The sequence below is a fragment of the Stereum hirsutum genome (genome assembly GCF_000264905.1).
Source record: "Stereum hirsutum FP-91666 SS1 unplaced genomic scaffold STEHIscaffold_9, whole genome shotgun sequence".
Taxonomy (NCBI): Eukaryota; Fungi; Basidiomycota; class Agaricomycetes; order Russulales; family Stereaceae; genus Stereum; species Stereum hirsutum.
In genome coordinates, this window is record NW_006763139.1 from 598,173 (window position 1) to 623,154 (window position 24,982).

The 24,982-nt window shown below is 50.6% G+C and overlaps 8 protein-coding genes across 8 annotated transcripts; 3 read left to right on the plus strand and 5 right to left on the minus strand.

The window, feature by feature from the left end:
• Positions 1-900: 900 nt before the first annotated feature.
• Positions 901-2,953, plus strand: STEHIDRAFT_147817 (uncharacterized protein; the record flags this gene model as incomplete). The annotated part of the gene is made up of 7 exons (XM_007305377.1): positions 901-1,199; positions 1,255-1,330; positions 1,409-1,450; positions 1,511-1,699; positions 1,765-2,363; positions 2,428-2,584; positions 2,659-2,953. The coding sequence occupies 7 exons, from the start codon at positions 901-903 to the stop codon at positions 2,773-2,775; spliced, it is 1,479 nt and encodes a 492-aa protein (XP_007305439.1). The 3' UTR covers positions 2,776-2,953.
• Positions 2,954-3,062: 109 nt separating this feature from the next.
• STEHIDRAFT_169330 (phosphoglycerate mutase-like protein) lies at positions 3,063-5,141 on the minus strand (the record flags this gene model as incomplete). The annotated part of the gene is made up of 7 exons (XM_007305378.1): positions 4,787-5,141; positions 4,471-4,716; positions 4,038-4,408; positions 3,934-3,985; positions 3,739-3,877; positions 3,392-3,670; positions 3,063-3,299 (listed from the first exon to the last, which is right to left on the minus strand). Exons 1-7 carry the CDS (start codon positions 4,981-4,983, stop codon positions 3,063-3,065), a joined length of 1,521 nt encoding a protein of 506 aa, XP_007305440.1. The 5' UTR covers positions 4,984-5,141.
• A 476-nt stretch (positions 5,142-5,617) lies between these two features.
• STEHIDRAFT_169331 (MFS general substrate transporter) lies at positions 5,618-8,662 on the minus strand. Its single transcript, XM_007305379.1, has 14 exons — positions 8,431-8,662; positions 8,107-8,359; positions 7,911-8,029; positions 7,763-7,838; positions 7,420-7,698; positions 7,259-7,340; positions 7,105-7,128; positions 7,018-7,053; positions 6,676-6,878; positions 6,568-6,616; positions 6,384-6,471; positions 6,173-6,300; positions 5,957-6,073; positions 5,618-5,869 (listed from the first exon to the last, which is right to left on the minus strand). Exons 1-14 carry the CDS (start codon positions 8,594-8,596, stop codon positions 5,672-5,674), a joined length of 1,818 nt encoding a protein of 605 aa, XP_007305441.1. The 5' UTR covers positions 8,597-8,662; the 3' UTR covers positions 5,618-5,671.
• Positions 8,663-9,021: 359 nt separating this feature from the next.
• STEHIDRAFT_59977 (NAD-P-binding protein) lies at positions 9,022-10,156 on the minus strand (the record flags this gene model as incomplete). Its single annotated transcript, XM_007305187.1, has 4 exons — positions 9,022-9,369; positions 9,432-9,541; positions 9,611-9,884; positions 9,950-10,156. 4 exons carry the CDS (start codon positions 10,154-10,156, stop codon positions 9,022-9,024), a joined length of 939 nt encoding a protein of 312 aa, XP_007305249.1.
• Positions 10,157-10,908: 752 nt separating this feature from the next.
• On the minus strand, positions 10,909-18,198 carry STEHIDRAFT_111964 (uncharacterized protein; the record flags this gene model as incomplete). Its single annotated transcript, XM_007305380.1, has 17 exons — positions 10,909-11,357; positions 11,418-11,661; positions 11,719-12,144; positions 12,197-12,832; positions 12,887-13,023; positions 13,075-14,059; positions 14,115-14,245; positions 14,306-14,640; positions 14,700-14,922; positions 14,980-15,714; positions 15,777-16,594; positions 16,661-17,013; positions 17,073-17,317; positions 17,372-17,489; positions 17,526-17,792; positions 17,852-18,000; positions 18,051-18,198. The coding sequence occupies 17 exons, from the start codon at positions 18,196-18,198 to the stop codon at positions 10,909-10,911; spliced, it is 6,399 nt and encodes a 2,132-aa protein (XP_007305442.1).
• Positions 18,199-18,733: 535 nt separating this feature from the next.
• STEHIDRAFT_158005 (CMD-domain-containing protein) lies at positions 18,734-19,331 on the minus strand (the record flags this gene model as incomplete). The annotated part of the gene is made up of 4 exons (XM_007305381.1): positions 18,734-18,788; positions 18,840-18,893; positions 18,962-19,209; positions 19,269-19,331. The coding sequence occupies 4 exons, from the start codon at positions 19,329-19,331 to the stop codon at positions 18,734-18,736; spliced, it is 420 nt and encodes a 139-aa protein (XP_007305443.1).
• A 203-nt stretch (positions 19,332-19,534) lies between these two features.
• STEHIDRAFT_59594 (uncharacterized protein) lies at positions 19,535-20,841 on the plus strand (the record flags this gene model as incomplete). Its single annotated transcript, XM_007305157.1, has 5 exons — positions 19,535-19,600; positions 19,656-20,182; positions 20,242-20,362; positions 20,490-20,610; positions 20,711-20,841. 5 exons carry the CDS (start codon positions 19,535-19,537, stop codon positions 20,839-20,841), a joined length of 966 nt encoding a protein of 321 aa, XP_007305219.1.
• A 1,774-nt stretch (positions 20,842-22,615) lies between these two features.
• STEHIDRAFT_59838 (MFS general substrate transporter) lies at positions 22,616-24,980 on the plus strand (the record flags this gene model as incomplete). The annotated part of the gene is made up of 17 exons (XM_007305174.1): positions 22,616-22,683; positions 22,740-22,773; positions 22,833-22,893; positions 22,956-23,083; positions 23,139-23,183; positions 23,301-23,415; positions 23,477-23,592; positions 23,646-23,705; positions 23,820-23,860; positions 23,913-24,010; positions 24,074-24,138; positions 24,199-24,260; positions 24,319-24,340; positions 24,399-24,471; positions 24,528-24,621; positions 24,677-24,723; positions 24,787-24,980. Coding segments are annotated over 17 exons (1,323 nt in total), but the record flags the coding sequence as incomplete, so codon positions are not given.
• Between the last annotated feature and the right edge of the window lie 2 nt (positions 24,981-24,982).

The window sequence follows — 24,982 nt, forward strand, 5'->3', positions numbered from 1 at the left end:
GTCTTGAGAGGCCGAGACAGCTCTGCTTTGTGTTTTGCAGTACGTATTCTCTTGCGACTGCACGTTCTCCTGCGTCGGAACTTATGTGATCGGTGTGCTGGGGTCGGCTATCACCCCTTTATACCCCTCGTTATCCCAACACATGGAAGGGTTCTCTCCTTGCTATCCTACATGTACCTTGTCATTTACGTTTCAAGAACATCATGTTTTCCTCCCTTCGCATCGTTCCGCGTGTATTTTTCACATCACACTTGGGTCTATATAAAACGTTTTCCGCCTTGTACGGCTTAGTCCCGCCTCTTCCTTCCCTCTCACCATGTTACGCCTGTCTCGATCCCTCCTGCACCGGCGCCTCAAATTGAAGCAAGCAGTCCGACTGCGGTCCAATATGGCTTCCACTTCCACCGCATCCTCCGCCTCAGGCGTCGCATCGGCTCTAAAGACGCCCCCGTCGACCAAGGGATCCTGCGCTCTCCTCATAGGAGGAAAACAGGCTACTCGTCTTCGTGAGCGCACCGAGAAAATGTCCGCCGAAGATAGAATTTTGTTTCTTGCTGGGACTGGATCCGCATCACAAGTAAACCAGTTGATCAGTTCGGCCAAGGACGCCCTAGGGGGCGACGTGTCAATGAAATCGCACAAAGGCGGAAACTGTGAGTCTTCCTATCTTGAGTACGATTCAGGTGATTGTTTAATCCAGACTCTCCAGCTTTATTGGGGAAAAATGCAGAGCCCGGCATGTCTTCTTCTGATCTTACTTTTGACGGACAGGATTTGGATTCCGAGAACGTAAGATAACACGAAAGTTGGTCTTTACCGTCTGGTTCCTAATCCTTCAACTTACAGCTACGCCCCGACACTGCTCTCAATATCTTCGCTAACGCTGGGTTGCGTCCCCTAATGACTCTAAGTCTTACAACTCCATCCGCCTCCAACACCCCTGCATCTTCTACCCTGTCACCGTTGCACCTCTATATCCTCCACCGCGCACCTTTCGTCTTCCCACCAATCTCGTCTCTGGAACCCTCTACGCTGAACCCCACAGCGCACCCCTTTGGCATTCCGACAGCAGCAGAGTTCAAGGAAGTTTGGAAGGCTTGGGATACAGTTACGTTGGGGATGATCCCGAAGAGTATGTTGCATGAGAAGCCGATTGATTTGAGGCATAAGTGCCTGTTTTATATGGGACATCTTCCTACGTAGGCGTTTCATTTGCTATCTGTTTGATCGGGGGCTGATGACTTGCATCGTTAGGTTTTTGGATATGCTATTGAGTAATTTGTTGAAGGAGCGAAATACAGAGCCGTTGAAGTTCACCCAGATCTTCGAAGTTTGTTCATTGTATCGTCCTCGTCAATCGTAGCCAGCAATACTGACATCTTGAGGAAATCCTTGTCGATTCTCGTAGCGCGGTATTGATCCCCACGTCGACGACCCCGACCACTGCCATGTAAGTTCTTCTCCATCACTGTATGCCACCTCACCTATTTATTGACCTTGTCTCTCACAGCGCCACTCTGAAGTTCCGACCCGAGATGAAGACTGGCCCGACCTTTCTGAGATTCTCGACTTCCGTGACCGCGTGCGCGCCCGTCTTCTCCGTCTGCTCGAGAATATCGAGAGCGGAAAGCGTCCGATGACGCGAAGGATTGCCAGAACATTGATCATGATTCTTGAACATGATGCGTGGCATATCGAGGTAATTCCGTTTCTTTTTTCCTCTTTTTCGTGCTGTCCCAGATGAAACTGAATGTACCCTCGTAGACCCTACTGTATATGCTTATCCAACGCGCTGGTACTGGAACCCTACCACCGCCAGGTTTCCCTACCCCGCCGTTCTCACTTCTCGCATCTCAATGGAACTCTATCTACTCTCAACCGTCTCGCGGACTCACCGTCACCATCGGTACAACAGAGCTCGTGATGGGTCACGACGATGCCGAATCAGACGACCTGAAAGTCGAGTTGGAGAAAGACGTATTTGGCAGGAGTTATGGTTGGGACAACGAGAGCCCAGCTAAGGTCGTCACCGTCGATAGATTCAAAATCGACTGGCGGCCCATCACGAATGAGGAGTACTTCACCTGGTGGTCCACCGACAAGGAGAATACCGATACAAAGATGCCACCGAGTTGGGTTATGGAGGGAGACGAAGTGAAGGTCCGGACTTTCCATGGGAACGTGGGTATGGACGTAGCGCGCCACTGGCCTGTGCTCACTTCGTATGATGATTTGGCGGCGTATGCGGAGAGTAAGGGCGGGAGAATACCTAGGGAGAAGGAGTTGAGGTTGTTTTTCGATAGGTTTGAGGTTGGATATGAAGGTGGTGCGAATGTTGGGTTCAGGAATTGGCACCCGGTTCCGTACGTCTTGGCTCTCTTCTTGCTATCAGGGTCCATTCATTTACCATGATGTACTCGATTTCAGGGCTACGACCGGAGATGAAGCTAATGGGGGGAGAGGCTCGAACGGTGGCGTTTGGGAGTGGACCTCCGACGTCCTTGATACGCATGAAGGATTCGTCCCTACGACGATCTTCCCCGGTTATTCAGAGGACTTCTTCGATGGAAAACATCAAGTTGTCGTGCGTATCGATTCCGTCCACACTTTTTCATGCTGTCTATGTAACACCATGCTAAATTGTTTTGTTCGATCTAGATCGGCGCTTCGTACGCTACAATTCCACGTCTTGCCCAGCGAAGGACAGTGCGCAACTTCTACCAGCATAACTACCCGTATCCTTGGGTCGGCGCACGGGTGGCTTATGATGTCTGATGCTACGCTTCTGCGTTCTCCGAGTTCGTTCCGAGACAAGTTTTGTTTGTTGTCACGGTTATAGAAGTGTTTTCATTCCTCGCTTTCGTTAGCTGTTGCTCCTGACTTTGTCTTATCATCTCTCTGTTTGATACTATATTTTAGCTCTAGTTTGAGATTGTCCTTGCTTTAGATGTTGTCCGTTCAGCTCCGTTGATGTTGTACCCTGAATCGCGTATATAAATCGCACTGTTTCACTGCAGAGTACACCATCATCCCATATTAATTAAATAGTCAAACACCTTGTCTTACGATCCCACCAATCCACTCAAGGGCAACAACAATGTCTGCGACTCCGGTATCGTGTTCGTGAAGAAGGTCGCCTGGCTCGTCGCGTTACTGAAGTTTTGCAGGCCACATGTCTTGACGAAGTCTCCCGATGCGAGAGCGCGGTCCTGGTCGACATAGGTGATGAAGTCGCTGAGGGGGCAGGTGGAACCAGGGCCGGAGGCGCACTTGGGGATAGGGACGGGGGCGTTATTGACCTGAGAGACAAAAGAAACGTTTACATGAGCTCATGATAAAACACAGCGGAGAGGGTGAAAGCGCGCAGTCCGATAAATAAACAGAGACATACGCGGACACGAACGAACGTTCCAGTTGGAACATGATTTCCGACGTGGGTAGGGACGCCGCCGAAGTCAAAAGCGGTATGTCGGACGCTGGAATTCGAAGCCGCACCCTCAGAGCAGGTCAGTCGCTCAAGAGCGACGTATCCGCGGAAGCTTACGAGGTAGGAGGAGCGGAAAGTACGAGCAGGGGCGATTTTAGTGTTCGAGAGTGGATAGGTGCCGCGGACGTCGGAGGTGTTCCAGAGCCCCAGAGCGGCGATGATAGGAGGGATATTGTTGTCGTGCTGAAGGATTCGGTATGTGAGCCTTTGGGAAGGCTCATTTTGACGAGGGGAAAGATTATGTGACTCACAGTGAAGCTCATGAGTAAGGGGGGAGGGACGAAGGTACCGTTTGCGGTAGTCTGTCCGGGGCCTACAGCGAACAAGTCGGTGATGGCCTTGACCCAAGGAAAACCGGTAGTAGCAGCGATAGGATTTCCGGGCCCAGATCTGTGACGAAGTTATCCTAAGATTTTGAAGTGATTGACGATGTTGGATGTACTTACCCGTAGTAATAGTTCAGGTCCTGCGCATACTCATAGTCCAACCATTCAGAATCTATGAGCACAATGTCAGCTTTATTGGGCGAATAAGAAGATCACCGAAATACCTTCGAAGATATCACAGAACCTAGTATCACCGTTGATAACGGATGAAAACCCACAAAGGTCCTGCATGACCCCGATATCCGTCGCCGTCAACGTCAGGTTTCCGCTAATGAACTTATTCAGCCGAGTGGCGATCAGAGTCTGGTACGTCGCCCGGTAAGTTGTTGCTTGAGCGGATCCGTTGTTGAAGGTGGCGTATGTCGGACACGCAGCGGACGGAGTGAGTGACTCGGCGAAAGTGTAGTTGACGGAGTCGGGGAACGTGACGACGGTCCCTCTGTTGAGCGAGGTGTTGCTGAGATAGTTGCCTTCAGAGAGATAACCACGGGCGAAGAATGACGCGGTATCTACGACGCGTTGTTGGGCAGCAGCCCTTGATAGCGTGAACATGTCAGGCTTGGGCGAAGAAGAACATGTCGGGGACCGAGATCGTACCAGACAGTAAAGTTGTCGCTGGGCGTAGTCAACCCATACTTTTGCCTCAACTGGACTCCAAGCCTGAATGCTTCCAAGGCGCCCGTCGAAGTCAGGTAGAGAGGTTCGTGACTCTGATCCGCGATATCGACGGGAACAGACCAGGAAGGAAGGAAAGATAAAGGCCCACTCGCGGTGTACGAGTTGTTCTGCAGTTTGCCGAACAAGCTCACCCAACCAGAGAAGGATCCAGGCTCTGGGAACCTCCTATACATGCCAGTATGTGCATCAATGAATGCTCCAAAATTGGAACGTGGAAAGGAGTAATGTCACTCACGCGCCGTGTCGAACGATATACGCTGCCTGGTCAACTGAACATCCCACTGGTGTGTCCGCCGAAATACCAAATTGGTCAGGAGCATCGAAGTACGGAGAAGCGGGACCAGAATGCTCAAGAGGATTGAATGCGGCATGTACACCAGACGAGATGAAGGCGTGGAGGCCAATGAGTATAAGAGCAGGGTTAGAAAACATCGCAGTCGATTATGTACAGGAGCTCGAGGGCGACGGCCTACCGCATCCTTTCACGAGGGCTCAGTTTATGTACCCAGCAGAAGCATCCGCTAATTTCGAAGCGTGTGCGTAGAGATTCCGAAAGAAGAAACACGTTCGTCGATCCGCTCAAGGCACGGCAAGGTTGTTCCTGGGGACACAGATCCCGCCACAAAGAAATGAAATAGTTGGACATTCGAATGTGCGTCGTGTGAGGTCGTGTGCTGCTGAGGTTGGTCGTCAAATTTATAATGTTTGGGAGTGCCAGGAAGGTCGGCCATGTGGGTAGAGACCAAGAACAGCTAACAACGAGCAAGGCTGCCAAGGATAACATCGACGACGGATTGGAAAGGACGGCCGGTTCCGATGATAGCCGGAAGGAAGGAAGGAATTTAGGCCTCTAGAAGGCCCTAGCGAAGAGCAAGAGGGTTGACATGCGATGTTGACGAGGAACGTGAAAGTAGAATGGCTTTTACTTGGACGGAAATCCTAACACTATCGGAGCTCGAAGGATCATGGCGAACGCCGTCGCGCATTTGGTGCCACCGTGGCGCGATTGCACCAGCCAGTTTAATTGTACAATACATTCGAACAAGACTATTTATTCCTACATAAAGCACATGTACTTATCTACAATCACATCCAGCTAGATCGCCTCTGTATACTGAAATCACTGTTCTCTCCGCTCGCCAGACACACCCCCACCAGACACACCCTCCTCTTCAGCCGTCTGAGCTTCCTCATCTACGCCTGTCTCCCTTGCCTCGTCTACATTACCATTTTGTTTAGGAGGTGGCCCATTTACAGTGTCTGGTAATGGATACTCTTTGATAGGTAGAAGTGTGAGTATTAGGAGGATCGCGACGACCTACGTTTACAACCAACCGATGATCAGTACAAGCGACTTAAGCGGTGGATGGGCGCATGGGAACTGAAATGGATGATGAGTACGTACGATCTGCACTTGAAACACGACTCTGAGCGCCAACGCCCAGCTTTCCGTTGCTTTTTGACGGAGCAACGGAGGCAAGATGTGCATGTACTCTGTCGAGTCGAGGATCTTGGATATGATCTGTTGCGAGTCCGGGTGTTGTTATAGAATGAAAGCCCGGGACGGGGAAATGTAGTAAGCGAATAGGACAAGGAACTAGCCAAAAACGAACGAACGCACCTTCGCCGCTCCTTCTACTTCATCTTCCGTGATCCTCACCTTCAAATTCTTAGCGACCAAGGTCTGCAACAAAGTCGACGACAGCGCGACACCGAGGACTTGACCTGTCGTTCTGAATAGGTATGAAACTAAAGTCCGCGTGGTCAGGTAATTATTCGCTGGCGAAAAGACGAGCTATCAGGGCCCAGGGAGACGAGGATGGACGACTCACTCCCGGTGGCGATGGGGATCTGATCGCGCGGTACGCTCGCGAAGAGGGCGAGAAGTGTTGTTGTGAGGATCGATGCGAAGCCGAAGCCCTATACGATCCATGTAACAAAGTCATCTTGTCAGCAAAACGGTTCAGGTGTAGTCCAGCAGAAGGGGGAGATGGACATAGGCATCGGAGCACGCACGTTAGGTATCAGCGTGATATAAAGCACCCATTCCGGAGTCTTATTCGTCCTATATTCTCTCCGTTGTGAGCGACTCATTCTGCATTGCCGATTACGATAATCACCTACCAAGAGCTCAGCAAAACGTTCGCCCCTACAAGCCCCAACCCACAAAATACCTCCAACCACCAATACTTCCCCGTGTGCCTCATGTACCATCCGGCAAACAAGCTGCCGATGGCGATACAAGCAGAGTTGGGGATAAGGTGGCGGCCAGCGGAGGTAGACGATTGCAGGAGCGCAGCGGTGAAGAAGAGAGGGGTTGTATAGACCTGTTTGACGACAATAGAAAGGGCGAGTCAATGCGCATCCCAGGAAGGATGTGGAATTCAGTGCGGAAATAGACGGGTAAACGGTAGATGTGCATGAATGGGTCAACGTGGATGGTTGATTGAGGGAAGAGGAACCTACCGTCGAAAACGAGAGAACCGCGATCAAGAAATTGTTCTGCAGTCGAATGTTAGTGTATGTTCAGTTCTACGAACTAGATGTGCGTACCAAGGCGACGAAAGCCGGGTTACGCTGTTAGAATTGATGCCACACAGACCGAAAACAGGCGCGGAAAAGGATGATGATCAGCATGAAGTTGCTAGAAAATTATGGCAGTGTCACGCGAGTAGGATTGGGCGAAACGTTCCAGGGGAAAACATACCCTCTTCAACATGGAGATTGGCATAACGGGTTCCACGGCGAACTTCACTTCGACGAGCACGAAGAGCACAATGAAGAATGCACTAACGCAGTCAACATAAATTGGCAGTCAGTACCCTTGTCATATTTGTTTGTAGATCATAGAGAAGAAAATACACATACCTAGCTCCAATAAATCCCCACATCCCGGCCTTGCCGCTCCACCAACTCATATTCTCACCCGGATCAGCCAACTTTTCACCCACTGTCAGTCCAACTAACAGACTTCCAAGACTCAACACAAGCGTCAACGGCCCCGCCCAGTCGATCCGTTTGAGCTTTTGCGACATAGGAGTTTTGGAGTGGGAGGACTCGAGGAAGGAGGGAGGTTCCCGGACCTTGAGGTAGAGGAGGATAAGACCGATGAGGAGGACGGGGGATTGGATAAGGAAGGCTGCACGCCTGGTTGGTAGAAACGGTAAAGAAAATTAGCAAAATCTCTGTGGGAAATGGTGCTGGCACATACCATCCAATAGTATCCCCTAACCAACCACCCAGTGGTGCTCCGACTGCGCCACCCAAAGCGAAGAGCAGGTTCGCGACTGAAACAGTGGCAGAGACAGGTGCACGTAAGTTGGAGTAATAAATGCATCGGGAGATACAATGAGACGTACATCCTTGGTAAAGCCCTCTACTTTTCAGAGGGACAACGTCGCTTATAATGACATTTCCGACAACAGCCATTCCTCCGCCTCCGGCGCCTGCAAGCGCTCGGAAGAACAACAACTGAGGCCTACCGATAACAATGACCACGGTCAGAAATATCATGTACATACCACAAACCGCATCTAAATGGACGAATACACTCACATACTGCCTGCAACTCCACACAACGCTGTGCCCAAGCCAAATAGCCCACCCGCCATCAACGCAGACGCCCGCCTCCCTATAATATTACATAGTCGTCCGTACAACGAAGTACAGCCGCATACTGTCAAGAGATAAGTTGTTCCGATCCATGAGGAATACTGAAGTGCTTCGAAAGAAGAGCCGATAAGCGAGACGAGTGTGGCGACGATGGTGGCGTCAAGAGAACCAATGAATGAGAGTGTCCAGATGCCAGCTGTTGGTCGTTGTTCGTGGATATTTTTCTTTAGAAACACTGGATGTCATTAGTTTATTGAGGAGGCGCACCTAGAAGAAAACCGAAATGAGTCTTGCTTAGATTCTCTGTAGTTTGTGGACTTGTGCTCGGAGGTGGTTTGGAGACGAGAGGCGTCCGTTCGTTCGCGTTTGTAAATTCGGTCACCGTCGAGTCCGAATCGGCTCTGGCATGTTGTTGAGCCTCAGCTTCGTTCATGGTTAGTATCAGAGATATTTTTTGGATAGTTTGTGTCTATGCTCCTTCCTTCAACTCTGAGATAGCATGGATGAGTGCAACATGAGAAATGTCGTGGAACGGCGCCAAAGTGGACGGCGCGTTTCAGCGGCCCCCTGTGTGCCACAGCGCGTAAACGTAGGTGGCGCACTACATCCTTCACGGAAATAGAGCTCTTTTTCCCAAGTGCAGCCGCCTCACAAGTACAACGTTGTTCTTTGATATCGTGCCTAGATGAAAACTAACCATCTGAATTAATTCTCAGCAATCACGGGGAGCTCTGGCTAGCGGGCAACCTCTAGTCATCTCGAGAGATACGTAGGCGGAGTTCCCAGTATCGAAATAATAGAATATGCATGGTTGCTCCAGCTGCATACGCTGTACTAATCCAGTCCACGTCGAGATCGTCATCGTTTCGATAATTGCCCAATCAAATCTTCTTTGAAGCTATCTCTCAAACACGCCTCCATGCTCTTTGGCTCCCTGCCCAAGATCCTGCCCAACACATCACTGGCAACCCCCATCTCGCCCCTCTGCATCACCTCGTGCGTCTTTACCCACTCCCTCAAGAATGCCTCATCCCCAAGCCGTGGTGAGTTCGGGTTGAATAAGCGTTGAACGTATTCATCGACGGTTATGGTGTGCAGGGTGATCTTCCGGGAGAGGAGAGTTGAGAGACGCGTGCTAATATCTGAGAGGGTAAGGACGTTGGAAGGAGGGCCAGATAGGAGAAGAGTCTCGTGAGGATGGGAACCCTGTGAATGGAGCCAGGACGAATTATCAGATAGAGGGTCATGTAGATGATATGGAGACATACCTTCGCAATGACTCGGGCGGTCGCTTCTCCGAGTTCTTCTCTCGAAGCCCATGCAACGGGCCCATCCCCAGTAATGTAAATATCTGTATCCTTCTTGTGGTCGAATAAACCTACATAAATCATGAGCAACAGAGCACGCTTGAAAAAGGACCTACGGAACCCGGTGAAGAGAGACGTACCCATGTAGATAGAATAACTCTCCGCATAGATCCCTTCCTTCAGAATCGTGTACGTGATCCCACTCTCCTTGAGATACCGCTCCGTATCCAGATGGCCTCTCATCATCTCACTGATATTCCTTTCCTCGCCCATTTCGCTAGCGACGGCCACGCTGGTGTAGTAGATGTGTTTGACGCCGACGCGTTTGGCTGCGTCGATGGCATTGATGTGCGCGCGGATGCTGGGCTCGTAGAAGACGGAAGGATAGGATACGAGGAGAAGTCTGTCTGCACCCTGAAGTCGGATATATTGAGCGACAACCCGAGCACTGCTACTCATATGATCAAATAAATAAATACCTTGAAAGCCTCGTCCAGCGACCCCGGATCCGCGAAGTCGCCACGTCGAACTTGGATACCTTCGGGGAGCGCAGAAATGAATGAAGACGATGGGTTGGGATTATAGATCGAGAGTATGATCTCGGTGGGCGGAACGTGGCAAGTCTGAAGCAGATGCTTGAGGACTTGCGAACCGATACCACCAGTTGCCCCAGTCAATACGATCATTGTTCGAGTCGCCTAGATGAACGTAGTATAATGCTAGAGCTAGAGATGAGATGAGTTGCCGTGTGAGACGATTATGACGACCTTACTGACGATGTGGGGACTTATATACCTGAGAGGATAATAGCGTTCTCCCGATGGTTCCGACGAGTGTAAGTACGTTCGACAAATACAAGCTAGACATAATCCCGGAATATGTCTAAGCAGAGGTCACCAGGTTGAAATGGGGATTACTTTGTTTTCGGAGCCTGACACTGCCTCAGTGGACCGAATGGTGGACATCTCTAGAATCCATTTACGAATCCATTGCGTGGTTCGAACTCCGGCATGCAGTACATTGGGGTATCCGGGGGTATCCATGGATGGTTTGTCCATCAGAGTTTAGCTCTCGGAAATCCATGAACGACCCCTGACGATTCCTGGCGGTTAAGTTCACAAGAACTCGGAAGGGAAAGCGCTTCAGGGCACGTCAGGACTCCCAGGACGTTAGTCAGAAGAAGTACAAAACCTGCCTAGAGCACTGAAGCTTGCAAGGTGTCTCAGAAGGTTCCAGAGTGCTCTTACTGATGATTGAAAGTGAAGTCGGGAAAGAACAGACTGTCAAAGCGTTGCATGCGAGGCACATAATAATACAGCTTGGTTCAAGAATTTTCACTCCTGACTGAAAATCCTAGAAGAACTCGACAGGTTGGACAGAAAATGTCAGAATCCAGCCAATGTTTGAAACATGCCATTCCTTCAACCAGGCTTACACTTCATCTCGCGTTTATCCCTTCCAATACCTCTCTCCTGACCCACTCCTCAACCCCAGAGCCCTCTCTCCCAACTATCGAGCGCCACAACAGCATCCTTGCACTCAGCGCGCCCCACGCAACGCCCTTGCCTTCGAAAATATTCACTCCCATGGCAGAACGCCACTGATCTTCGACTGCGCGACCCCATATCCGGACCGGATCCACAGGTATTGTTGTGGTCGAAAATGAGGTGTAGGATGTGTGTGGCCCCGTATTGATGACACCTGATTGTGGAGGTAGGTCGAGGGTGTGGTCAAAATGAGAAATGTCGAGATTATATTCAAAGAATTGAAGGAGGGTAAGAGCTTTGGCCATAAGGATGCCGAAGTTGGGGACGGTTGGACCCGGGAGAAGCGAGAGTCGAAGAAGTATCCTGGAAGTTATGGACAACAGTTCTGACGATACTTCTACTGAGGGTTGGAATATTAGGCACTTGTTCCGCTCGTGATAAAAAATCAAAAGTTACTCACCTGACTCCTGTAACAGTAGCTGCAAACATCTAGCTATAGTGGGGCGCCACTGGCCTCCGGTTGCGGACTCAAACCTGGGAGCATCGGCGACCATGAGGACGTTCTCCACAATCTTGAGCCAAAGCAAAGCCTCGCCCGACAAAAAGGATTGAGACTGTAACACCATCTCTATCCAAGGCAGCAATGCCGACTTCAAGGTCAATGACGTCGTCATCCGTCTACTGCTGGTGATGTTAAGTACCACCTATGATAGCAAATCGCGGTCAGCAAGAGAAGAAGGGAGAAGAAAACAGAGACATACCTCCTGTACCCCATGCCTAATAAGTCGATCACCTTCTCCACTTTGCCACGCACTCGCCAACAAGTCCCAGGTATGTCTCCTCCTGAACACCTTCCACTCTGCCTCGCCAGCACCTAACATCGCATCTGCTAGGAACTTCACCATCCATCCTCTCTCTTTCTTCCAGTCCTCCGAGCTGCTGTAAAGCATGGAAAAGAGCATGGGCACGTCGGCAGAGTCGAGCTCCGGACGTTGCAGGAGAAAGCGAGAGGTGAGCGGATATATGAAATTGGCGGGATAGAAGACGCCACGGAGGGAGTGGGCGAGGAGAAGGGTCGTAAAGGTGGGTAGGCGGGGAGGTGAGTCAGTCTCGGGAGACGACCGGATAGCATCTCTCAAGAGGTCGAAGATGTGCATAACGTGGGGTTTTTCCTGCATGTCTGCGTCCTATACACAATGATGAGCTTTATCATGTAGGAAAGTAATGATCGTGACAAACCTTCGACGCTTTTGATATGGCGGCCATCTGTGTCATCGCCACGTCCCTCAATGCATCCTCCTTAGACGATAACATCCGTATGACCAGACTGATCGCATTTGTCCTGAATAACTGAACCCATTCGGCCGCTGATGAGGGAGGGCTGGACGCGAGGACTTGGGTAACAAGCAAAAGTATCAAGAGAGGATCGTAAAGGTGTTCATCGGAAGCTGACGTAGCCGGAAGTCCTTCTTGGTTGGTACCGACAGTGTCCAACTTCCGCCAAGAAGGATAAGTCATGCACGTCCTGAAAACTCGATTTGAGTCAAGCCCTTCGAAAGCTTCCAGGGCGTTATTCGATACCGTGCCAGGGGAGGAGGACCATTGCGAAAAGGCACCCGCGATGGATGTCTTCCTATTTTCTTCGAAGAGCTTGAAGATGGCAAAAATCTGGAGATCACTGGATGCCAGGGTGCCGCCATATATCTGGATGAGGGGAAGGACGTGGCTTGGCTGGCATGTGTTGGAAGGGTGAAGATGGAAAAGTGTGTGGAGGAGGGAGATGATGGACTGTCGGGCGGGGGCGGAGGGAGAGGCATGTTTATGGAAGGAGGGATGTTGGAGGATGCTTTGAAGGTGGCGATTCACGAGCAGAGGCTGAAACAAGGGATCCGTGAGACTAATATTGGTGAAAGAGAAAGATTCGCCTACCTTCAGCGGAGATTTCTTCAAAAGGACAGTAGCGAAGGAAGATGCTGATGGATCAGAAAGGCGATGCTGGATGGCGGCAGTCAGAACGGGATCGACAAAATGTGTCTTAACGGTGGCGTCTGCCTTTATCAACGCGGCTACGAAGTGCTCCATTAGCACGGAACGCCACGACAGAAGGCTAGACTCACCAAGCCCTTGAACAACAGGCGCACTCAATGCTTCATCACTAGCAAAATGTCTTGAGGCCCATTGCAGGCCATGGTCCACACATGAAGCCACAAACTCCCTTGTCTCCTCCCTCGGTATGACCTCGGAATCGAAGAGCCGCCTCGCCACGAGGACGGTTTTAGCACTCATAACATCGAGAGACTCGCCTTCTACCGCACGTCTCAGGATTCCGATTAATTCTTCTCGACTCTCGGAGAAGCAGGTTACCATGAAGATGACACAATCCACGTCACGAGCCTCGTCGGAAAGTTTGGACCAAGTCGATGGCTGGATGACGCTTCGAACGAGATTTTCGAAGTGTGTCTTCCAGACGCCGGTAGCTTTGACTCTTTCGATAGAGGTTGACTCTCCCAAGGTCGTGATTTCGTCGAGTGTGGCGTGTATGAGAGGCGTGATGCTGACATTCTTCTGCTGAGCAGAAGTCTCCGTCGAGAGCCAGGTGTAGCATGCAGCTCGTGCTGCCTTTTTCGAGTAAACCAGGCCACAGATAATTTCAACGTCCTCCGAGCTAAGCTGTCCGCGCGATAGGATAGTCTCGACCTCGGTATCATGGACATGATCATCCATTCTCCGTTCCCAACGCGCCGTCGACTTCGAGATCAGCCGAGAAAGGGATAGAGACGGTTCTCCGCTCGTGCTGGTTGGCGGAAGCCCATCAAGTCCAACCGGAAGCGAAGCGTGCACGATGAGCGCGATGATCTTCTTTGCTGCGTTGCCTTTCGTCGAAGCTTGATCATCGACATTGAGTAGGCTGAACAGCAGGGGGAAACGAGAACGCATATGAGAGGCGATTTCGGTTTCCGAGCATGTGCTCGTCAGAGTTGTTAGGATCGCGCAGATAAGTTCGTTGCCGTCGGTGATCGTGCGAGAAGCGAAGAAGTCGAAGAGCTCGAGGAGGCTTTGAGTGTCCATGTAAGGCACCCAAAACTGTAGGGTTGAGTTGATCTGCAACGAAATTAGTATAAACCAAACGTATAGAGAACAAGTGGCGAAATCCTACCGAAGTGATTTCCTTCTGCTGATCACAATGACCGGGCACGACGGCAACCATATGCTTCACCAGCGGCTCCACGATTTCCCTATCCCTGGCTTTCCTCGAGTCGAGTGACAATTTGACGAAGTTCTCGATCACTTTGGAATGACTATATCAGTGCGCATTCAGGGCGAAGAGCGAAATCCAAGCAGACATACCTTCCTTCCGTTCGCTACTCACAAGGAGCGTCCCAAGAACATCCTTGACCAACTTCAATGAGAAAGAATGCTCTACGAAGGGATAATATTGCTCATCCGTGAACGTGCGTTTCAGATATTCCATCACGGTTGCGGCCCAAGTTATCGCGTCATTGACGGTGGTCGGATCGTTGGCCGACATCCTGTGGCTGATACTCGTTATCGCTGCCTTAGCCTGGAGGACGGCGTGAGGTTCGGAGGTGATTGTGGTGAAGAGAGCGTGCAGTTGTTCGTCCCCGAATATGGTACTTTTGTGGCGAAGGGTCCATTGCATGTCAAGCCAATGGAAGAGGAATCTAAGCAGATATTATAGTCAACCAACAGTTCTAGTGGCATTTGGAGAGAGAGAACTTACGGTGGATGCAAATTAGCAAGCTCGGACTTCACGACGCTCTCATCGAGCAGGTGATTGGACCGGGGATCGATATGACAGACGAGAGCGTTGAGCGCGGAAGGATGCAGCTTCTCAATCGTAGAGACCAGGTGAGCGATATCGTTAGAGGTCAATGTGCATTCAAGAAGGCGAATCCAATCCACGAGCTCGTAGGCCGAGGTTTGCCGTGCTGAGGGTGAAGTTGCTAGGGGAGGTAACGGTGAGAACAGTAGTCTGGTCAAGAGGGAGAGAAGAAACTCACGTATCGGCAACTCCTCCAGTTGACCAAGAAACTCCTGTACCGCCGGATTCGACATCTCCGCCACTTGTGGCTCCAACGGCCCATTCCTATAACTCTGTAGACACGCATTCAAAATCTCCACTTCCCGTCGTATTGCGCCGCTGACGATTGGGCTCCCCTCAAACAACTTCGATATCTGACCGGACACCGACTCGACGATCTTCTCCGTGAACTTCTCCAGGGATCCCAAATCCTCCAGCTTACTAGCCAACACCAGAACCAACCTCCTAACAAACGACATCACGGCCAATGCGTCCGAAGGCGTAAAGTGGTTCCCTAATAGTTTGGCGAGGAGCTGTTCGCGGACGGTCATTAACAATGGGCTCAGAGATGTCTCTGAAGCCTGTCCCTGTTGTTGGCTGTTGCCACCTTCGTCCTCCGGGCCAGAAGTTAAACTCTCCATCTCCTCGATATATCGATGTGGCGCCTTCAAACACCTCTGTACGCATTCGTCCAAGAACGTAATCACCGCGTCGTCTTCGTTCGTGAGTGGCGTTCCGTCCGGAGCTTCAGCACATGGCGCACGCTTGATCGAGGGAAGACAGGACATCCAGAAGTATACTTCGGAGGAGTCGTGTGCGAAGAGGATGGAGGAGGAAAGGACGTGGCTCAGGAGGGAGGAGATGGCAGTGCGGATGGAAGGGGTTGGGGTTGTGGTGTATGATTTGAGGAGGGTGGAGAGGTGGGTTCTGGAACCTGTTAGTGTAAGACGTGAGTAGATGCCACAAGAAGATGAATTGAATATTCGCGTGACGTACCGGTCTTTCCTGTCCACGAGAAACCTTCATTCTCCTTTAGCAGTCTGAGAACGTGTAACTGCCTCAACGTTCTCAATCCAGCGATCGACGAGCTCACAGACTCCCCGTCCTCAATCGTCGTTGGTGAAGGAATCAAGTGCTGTAACAATTTCCCCACGTCGAACCGCGCCTCCGCTACCAAAGACGGTAAACAACGATTATACAACCACAGCAATCTCGTCGAGCTCTCGGCCAACAACGCTACCTGCGTCTCGTTCGTCTGTTTTGTGGTCGGGGCCGGGGTCGCGGTCGCGGTGGTGGTAGCACCAACATGCTGTCCCATCGCCACGACGACCTGGAAATCTGGTACCCTCTTCCTGACCTCCCTCTCCACCTCCCTTCTCCTCCGACTCCATTGTCCACCTCCGCCTGCACTTTCACCCACACCTCCAAACACTCCCGAGCTAGCAGCGTCACCAACATCCTCTTCCAACACCCCTTCAACCTCCCTAAACCACTCTAAGACCTTTTCATACTTCATCAAGCATTTGCACAGTGCTAACGCCGTACAATGTTGCACGAGGGGTGAATTCGACTGCAATCCTTTTGAAAAATGGACTTTGAGAGATAGCGAGGGCAGGATGTTTTCTAGTATGGTGTTTAGAGGTGGAGGAGTTGGTTGATAGAGTGCGGTGGATGTAGAGGTTTGGGTAGACGGGGTGGAGAGGGAGGGAGATGGCGGGATAGGAAGGGAGATTATGGAGCCGAGGAAGGAAATGTTGGAGATCCACTTGGAGGAAAGGCGGGGTTCGAGAGTTGGGGCAGCGGAGGCCCAGTATCTGTGTATTTCCAAGCAGACCGGTCAGTTAGGGCACTGAATGTCAACAGGGGGGCTTGAGACGTACCCTGCCACGAGCTCAGGGCAGGCCCCCAGAATCTTGACAGCCAACTCCTGCTGTCGTGGATCCTCATTCACCCTCAAGGTCTTGACGACATTCGCCAACACCTTGTTATATATTTTAGTTCCATGTCCTTTCGTCGGCGCGTTGCCACCATCGTCTTCGACACCACCGACCGCAGTAGAACGGACGTCGTCCTGGGATTCACGAGGGTACCATCCACGGTCTCTGAAACAGATGCCGGTGCCGGGACGAGTACAGATGGCGAGAAGGAAGTGGTGGACGAGGTCAGCCGGGATTTGCTCCTCGTCAGATCCTTCTGTGACTTCCGAGGAAGAACGTTCATAGAGCTTTATGAGCTATGTGCGAAGGTTTGATCAGCCAACGGCGCTCATAAAATTAAAGCACTTGAAAGTACCTGCGACAAGAGTCCTTCATTGAAGATGTTTATCTTCGCAGTTCTCTTGATTTTGGCGTCCGACCATATCCCGGCCCAACAGACCTCCAAAATCCGACGGATGACGGCGTACGAATCTTGGTTGACGCCCTTGAATATCGAGGCGAGCGTATCTCTTCGTTGGTCTAGGAATGCAGCTTTGACGAAAGTGGGCGCGGTGGTGTCGACGAAGGAAAGGATGAAGAGGATATAGAGGGTGCGTATGTCTGTGGCGTATTGTGAGTATGGGTATGGTGCACAGAAATTGGAAGAAGACCGACCTGGCCGTGCGAGAATATCGATGGAGTTGGCATCTTTGCCTCTTCGACGCATGGAGAGAAGTTTCGGTAATGACTGGTAGTTTAACCTCGTAAGTATCACTGTCACCATCGCGCCACACTATACTCATGTGCCACGCATAGAAGCACCGCGTACCTTGATCTCCCAAGCAAATCCCTCAAACACGGCCTTTTTCTCGCTTCCAGCAGCAAAAGAAGACATTGCGTTGAGGAGTTTCAAGGTATTTATGATGAGGTCGTTGTGTGAACCTGCGACGTAGGTGTTGAGCTGCTGCATGCATTGCTGAGACAACAACGTCTTCAAAATAGTGTGGCCATGAGCGTGATGGCTGTAGTGTGCTGAGGTGATGTTGAGGAGTGCAGCGAGAACAGATACGAGCAATGAGAGGATGGATAGCTGACGCTGTAGATTGTGGCGTCAATATGTATTCCCTGGCGATTAATTCACCGAATTAGACGTACCTGGTTCGTCGCTTCCCATATCTCAAATATATCGTGCGCTCCTGGTGACGTTTCTAGCCATGACTGGGCCAACGTTAGCCTGGCGTCCTGAGGAGAAATAGGTCCCTCGTTTGGCTTGATCGTAAGTTGGTTGCGGATGGACGTTAAGGCTGTCTACTTCGTCAGTGTACGGATGCATTGTAAGGTATAGTCAACACACCTTCGACGAGAGCATCCTGGTTCTGATTTTTCAAGCTTGCTCTCAGCTCGCCTGCGCTGGAGTACCTGTAGGTCCCTCTCGAGTTCGCGTCGAGCTTTGCACGTTTTCTAGGGGCTTGGGCATCATCTGCAGTACGTTTCACGGTCATTCAAGCAGGAGTACAGTTAACACCAGATTATCCTAGATATAACAGCAGCCACCTAGTCCAGCCTAGTTGAAGTATGTCCTGCAGCAAAAGTATGAATGAGAAATGAAGGCAACCCTCTGGAAGCGAGAATGTTTTCAAAATCTAGATCTTATCTTATCTCAATTTGGTTCCCACGGTTTGATCAGGCCGTTCAACTTTCCCTTGCCTTTCCCTCAACATGTCTCTGAATCTCAGTACTCTCTCTTGAACGGTGTTTAACCTGTCGAAACAGCTCGTATAAATATGGCTCAGTCTTCGTTCACGGTGTCTATCCGTCTATTCTTGTGACCTGGAACGCTGTCGCTTCAACCGGGCCTGAAAGGTGCCCCAGTTTCTCGGTGACCTGCTCGTGGAATGAGCAGCCTCGAGTTGCATAGATGGTGAAATAGGTGTCCATCATTCTCATCGCTGTTAATCGTCACTTCTTACGCCTCGATTCGTCTCTGAGAAATGCTGACTATTACACTGTGTCCACCCTCGAACTATTCGTCATGTATCACTTCTGCTGCTCAGCCTTCCATGCCTCGATGGCCGGTTCCGCCGCACGAAACCTTGAAGACGTATTAGTTTTGACATAAGACGAAATGATTGGTGAAACTCACGCTTCGAGACCTGTGGGGAACCCGCAATAGGCCATGATCTGGAGCAATACCTCTCTTCACAATAGAAAGCCGTCTGCATCAGCCTTCGTACGCGGCGACCATGGTACGCAGCACGAACGCACCTGATCTCCACTTCGGTCAACCCGTTATTGAGACCACCACGAACATGTCCAGCGAGCTCCTTTGTATGTCCTCCAGCGGCGAGAAGCGAGATGACTACCAGCGAGCGTTGCTTTCGTTCCAGTCCTGGACGCTCCCAGATGTTGCCCCACGCGTTCTCGGTCACGTACTCCTGTGCTGGTCTAGCGAACTCGGATACTCCTCTTGCCAGTGCATTGTCCACGTATGCATCTCCTAGAACGGCTCGTCTCTTCAGAAGTTGAAGAAGGGTCAGAAAGCGTCGACTGGTTGTCGCACAATGGGACATACATTGACCATACCGGCATCGTAGAGAGTCTTGTGAGCATCTTCCTGTTTCTTCGTGTCGGACATGTCAGTGGTAGTGGTGGGGATCGATGTCGTCCGGAGAGAATAAGGGTATGTGAGAATAGTGATGTCAGCGTCAGCTGTTGTACTATACGTCCTGTCGCCTCTCCGTGATTCCGTATAAACACACGGAGGTACTTGACCAAATGTACAGGTATGTTGACTTCTCATACTTCCCGTTCTGCCTTCATCATCAACTTCCTCTAGCAATGACTGACCAGATCGTCCATCCAGATTCGTTTGCATTTATCGGTCTGGGTGCGATGGGCTACCCCGTTAGTTCGTTTATAATAGAGCCAGTTGAAATTCGTTCATCAACATATGACATAGATGGCCCTAAACCTCCGAAAATTACTTCCTCCGTCCAAGCCCTTCTACATCTACGACATCCAACCTTCAGTCATGGACCGTTTTGCCCTCGAAACCTCTACCTTCGGCGGCGCCACATTCGCCACCTCACCTGCAGACGCAGCCTCCCACGCTTCCTTCGTCCTCTCTATCGTCCCCGAGGGCAAACACGTCGAACAAGTCTACCTTTCCCCCTCCACCGGGATCGTCCCATTACTCACCTCTTCCGACCTCGCCGACAAGATATTCGTCGAATGTTCAACGATCGATGTCGCGACGTGTCGGAGAGTTGCGGATAGGGTGAAGCAGAAATGTGAAAGTGCGGCGTTTTATGACGCGCCGGTTAGTGGAGGGACGAGGGGAGCGCAAAAGGGCGAAATCACGTTTATGATTGGGGGGAGGGAGGAAGATGAGAAAATGGGGGTTGTCAAGGAGGTATTAGGGAGGATGGGAAAGAATTTGTTTGCGTGTGGAGGGTTGGGGATGGGACTGACTTGTAAATTGTCAAAGTCTGGATTTTTCCCTCCTCTTTCTCGTCATTCGAGGTGCTAACTTGCTATATCCGCAGCAACTACGTCTCTGGTCTCATTGCGATAGCTCTGTCAGAGGGAATGAATATAGGCATGAGCCACGGCGTCGACCCAAAGGTCCTCTCTTCTATATTTGCTGTCAGCACCGCCGGGAGCTGGGTCAATTGTACGTCCTTTTATCATTCCTGGTCTCCATATACATATTGCTCCTGCTCACCATACTGTCCGCTCGTAGCTCACTGCAATGTTCGTCGAATTCTTACTCTGGGTCGCAATCTTCCGTGAGCTGAACCACTCGCCACAGCCCGTTCCCGGAGTTTGTCCCGACGCACCACCTTCGAACGACTATAAAGGAGGCTTCAAAGTGCAGCTCATGCGAAAAGACTTTAACCTCGCCGTCGAAGCTGGTCTGTCACTCTTCCCCTGTCACGTTCCCTTTCCCTTCCCTCTCTCCGCACTTGTTCGCTGCAATCGCTGCAAAGCTGACTACTGTGGCGGCGCGAACAGCGAATGAGACTGGTGTAAAACTCGCCTTGGGAGAAGCTGGTCTAGAGGTATATACAGGCGCTGCCAATGACCCGAGATGTGTAGATCGCGATTCGAGGGTTGTATATAGATATCTCGGTGGGAATGAATGAAGCTTGGGGTAGAGATCATACTCGAGAGTTATTGCTGTGTGTAGTTATTTTTCTACTCTTCTGTCCAGAACTATACAAAACCCTGACTCTCTTCCAGGATGTTTCCGCCAATGGTCGTTTGAACGCGTACTGACGCCATTGGGCACCCTGCCGCTGGAAACAATATGACGCCACATTATTCTCTCGACAGCCAATGCCTCGCATCGGTCACGCTTCTGGCTTCTACTTCGCCTCTGGTGTGAGTTTATATATAAAGACTAGACTGCCCTTGTATATTGTTTCAAACCGCTGGGCATGTATGAACTCACCCTTCGCATTTCTCACTCGCTGGGAATACTGGAGACCTGCACGAACCTCACATATGGATGCACTCTCTATGTTCTAGTTTTGTTCTATGCTGGCCATGTATACTGGAACGTCTACAAGAGAAACTGACGAGGCTGTCATTCTTGCACAGTTGCACTGGGTGCTGTTGCATTCGTCTCATGGGTCATATAGGCATGTCCACTCGTGTGGCCCGGGCCGCCTCTATAATAGATCCTCGTTGGGTTCCCCCAAGAGTTCACTCCTATAATGTCTTGTGCTTCACGGACTGGACATGAGGCACGGTGAGCAGTCTCGCTTCTGCCGTTGGTCCTGTAATAGTTAGGTCGAGCTCAAGGGCGACCCAGTAATATCATACTCATTTTGGATCTTTGTCTTTTCTAAGTTTCCAACTGCTTTCGGCGCGGCAAACTGGCAAGACTCAAGTACATAGTCCAAAAATTGCAACATCTGACGACCTTGGAAGCCACGGTCACGTTTGCCTAACTTGACCCACAACGGAATGACGTTTTTGGGTCGACCAATTAGGAAGCGCGGCTACCTAAACCGAGACAAACCGTTCGCGTTTGCTTTGCCGCATCCTCCTTCACGGATGTACTTTTGTCCTGCGCACGTACACATGAGATGCCTTCGTTTTGCGCCCTCGTAGCTATCCCCGTCAGCATTGTGGGCTCGGAGGACTTGGCCACCGTCGAAGTGCTTTGGTTTATGGCGCAATCGAAGCCACGTCTGGCGACTTGTTTATCTCCACAGCGCCTTGACCTTGACTGGAACCTACTGATGCTCCTGCTCTTTCAGGAGCTCTCGAGTCTTCTGCCTTCTACAGGGTAGATGGTGTCATATTCAAGGAAGCGCGATCAGGAACATCGTCTAAGTCCTATGTTATATGTCGGTCGGGTCAGACCTTGGTGGTATCGGGACGCCTATCAGCCGTTGCAACCCGAGTACATCGACATGACATCTAAGTCAGTTACTTCGCTCAGCTCGACTGTTGACCGAAAGTCCCAGTCCAAGAGGCCCTGGTACAGTTATGTCTGGTAAGTCGGAAGGTGTCCTATAATTTCCCAGATTGCTGATTCGTTCTGGTGCGTCTAGGGACACATGGGATAAACCCGCTGATGAGAGGAAGTTTCTGGCCAAGCTCGATGCCTGTGTGATCACCTACGCAGCACTGTCCTATTTCTCCAAATAAGTCTGTTCTACTCTGATCCATCGAGGTGGTAGGCTGATGATGTGTTTCTTCTATCCACATATTTGAACCAGCAGAATATCACGAATGCATACGTCTCGGGAATGCAGGAAGAGTAAGTTTTTGATAAGATTGTGTCTGCCTCCATCTTTCCTCCCGGTGAACTGACCATGTTTCTCGTTCGTACAGACTTGGCCTGTAAGCAGGACCAGCCATTTGGAGACGATACTTGAATTTGATCCGTGTCCCTTTTGCAGACATGGAAACCAGTTGAACTACATTACCGCTGCATGGACTGTCGGATACGTAGTCGGCCAGATTCCCTCTCAGTGAGTGTATTATATCCCTACTCGTTTGCGTTCTCGGAGTACTGAGACTCATGTAGGATGCTTTTACAAAAAGTCCGGCCCTCGGTCTGGGTATGTCTTCGATTATGATTCACTTGGGGTCTTCGACCTCTAATAATTTCCCTTCATAGATACCTGCTATGGAGCTCACCTGGAGCATCCTCACCTTGACTTTGACGTGGTGTAATGGCTGTACGCCCCTTAATGACACCTTGTCCTTGGTTTATTTATCGATCAATCCCATTTATCCTTAGATTCCATGCTGGCTGCGATGCGTTTTTTCATCGGACTCGCAGAGTCGACATTTTACCCTGCCATCCAGTATGTGATTGGAAGTTGGTACAAGAACGAGGAGTTGGCGAAAAGGGCCTGCATTTTCCATGTAAGTCTCTTCCTTCGACAGAGAGTGGATGTGACCTTAATCTACGGTCTCGTAGACGGCCTCAGCGCTTGGCCCTATCATTTCAGGTGAGTCCAGCGTCGTACATTGGATATCAAGAATCGAAGCTCATGTGACGACGTGCGCCGCAGGATTCCTACAGACAGTGCGTACTAATGTGTCACCACCGTACGGCCCACCTTTACTGATCTCAGGATAGGGAGCGTATAATGGTCTCAATGGTGTACATGGGATGTCTGGGTGGCGCTGGCTCTTTGTCTGCGATTCAGCACTTTCCATCCCAATAGCCTTGATCGGATTTCTCATCATGCCAGGTCCGTCATCATTAAGTCACAGCTTCGTGAGTACGTCTGGAGGACTGATCTCTATATGCAGATGTTCCAACAAGACAGCGACCATCTTGGCTATACAGCGAGCACGAACTTATGATAGCACAGAAACGTATGCAAGAAGTGGGTCGACGGCCGCCAGGGAAGCTCACGAAGGCGAAGGTATGTCTCGTTCAGGCGATACACTACATAACTCGAATGACCGTCTTTCGAAGGTCTTGGGGTTTTTCAAGACGTGGCATTTATATGTCCTTGTGATGCGTGAGTCGTTGTCCGTATTATTCTTTACACCTGCGATCGACTAACATGAATGCCTTCCTCAGTGTACACCTGCGTGAGACCCACTTTGTGACAGGCAGTATTCTTTGCATTCACATTTTATTCTTTAGTTCAACAACAGTGCCGGCGCATCTAACTCCATGATTTTCTGGTAGGATCCTTGCTCGATCATGTCCTGAGATGCCCCTTACCTTGCGTCGCAGGCTGAAGAGCTTCAACACTCGGGCAGGCCGCACTGTTTACACTGTTGGCCAGATCAATGTCTACCCGATACCTATGTATGTCGTCCAGATGCTCACCAGTAAGCTTCCTTGCCCTAGATCACCTCTAGTAGACATATCTGATTTTTGTTGTTTATGAACAGCATACGCCTGGGCATGGTGGTCAGACGCTATCGGATTACGATGGCCACCCATCGTCTTTGCTGGCGTGGGTCTCTTTCGTGTTCTTCCTTCCGCATGTTACTTACTAGCGTCCGTTCGACGTCAGGTATGGGGCATAATCGTGACTTCAGTTCTAGCTGCTACACCGGTGTATACCCACATTGCAAGGTACGTCAACTCAAGGCTGTCAATCATGTCCGGTAAATTGAGTGGCGCCAATTTGTAGGCGATGGGCGTTTTATTACATGGTACGCACAAGTTGAAACTCGCATCTACCGTCATTCTCTTATGCAACCACGCTTTTAGACCATTGTGCAAGGAGGACTGAGTGGTATCATCCTGGCTTGGGCTAATGAAATCACCGGCTTCAACAACGAACGTGAGTGAACTGTCTATTTCTTCCCTCATTCGATCTAATATATACTCTTTCACTAGTTCGCTCGTTCACTGTCGCAGCTTGCAATACCTTCACGTATGCTGTTCAGGCATGGCTGCCCATCCTCATTTTCCCACAGGTCGAACAACCAACGTTGGTCTGCTTCTGACTCGTCGCTGTATGCATGACCACTAAATGTTCCCTACAGAGTCTATATCGGGAATGTCACCTCCGCCGTCATCCTGGCTTTCATGAGTACATATTACCCAACTGTTCATACCTCTTTCCTTGCATTTCTGATGTAAAATTTCATTACAGTCTTTTTCGCTTTCCTAACGCTATACCTTCAACGTCGGGATGAACGGAATGGCGTGAATGTTGTAGGAGGGTCAGTAGAACCGTTCCCAGATGAGGAGGCAGCGTATGAAGAGGAGGCTGGTTCTGACGCGGATAGCAAGAAGGCTGTTGACTCTACGGTGACGTCGAGAGAGCCGAGTGCGGCCCATGTATGAAG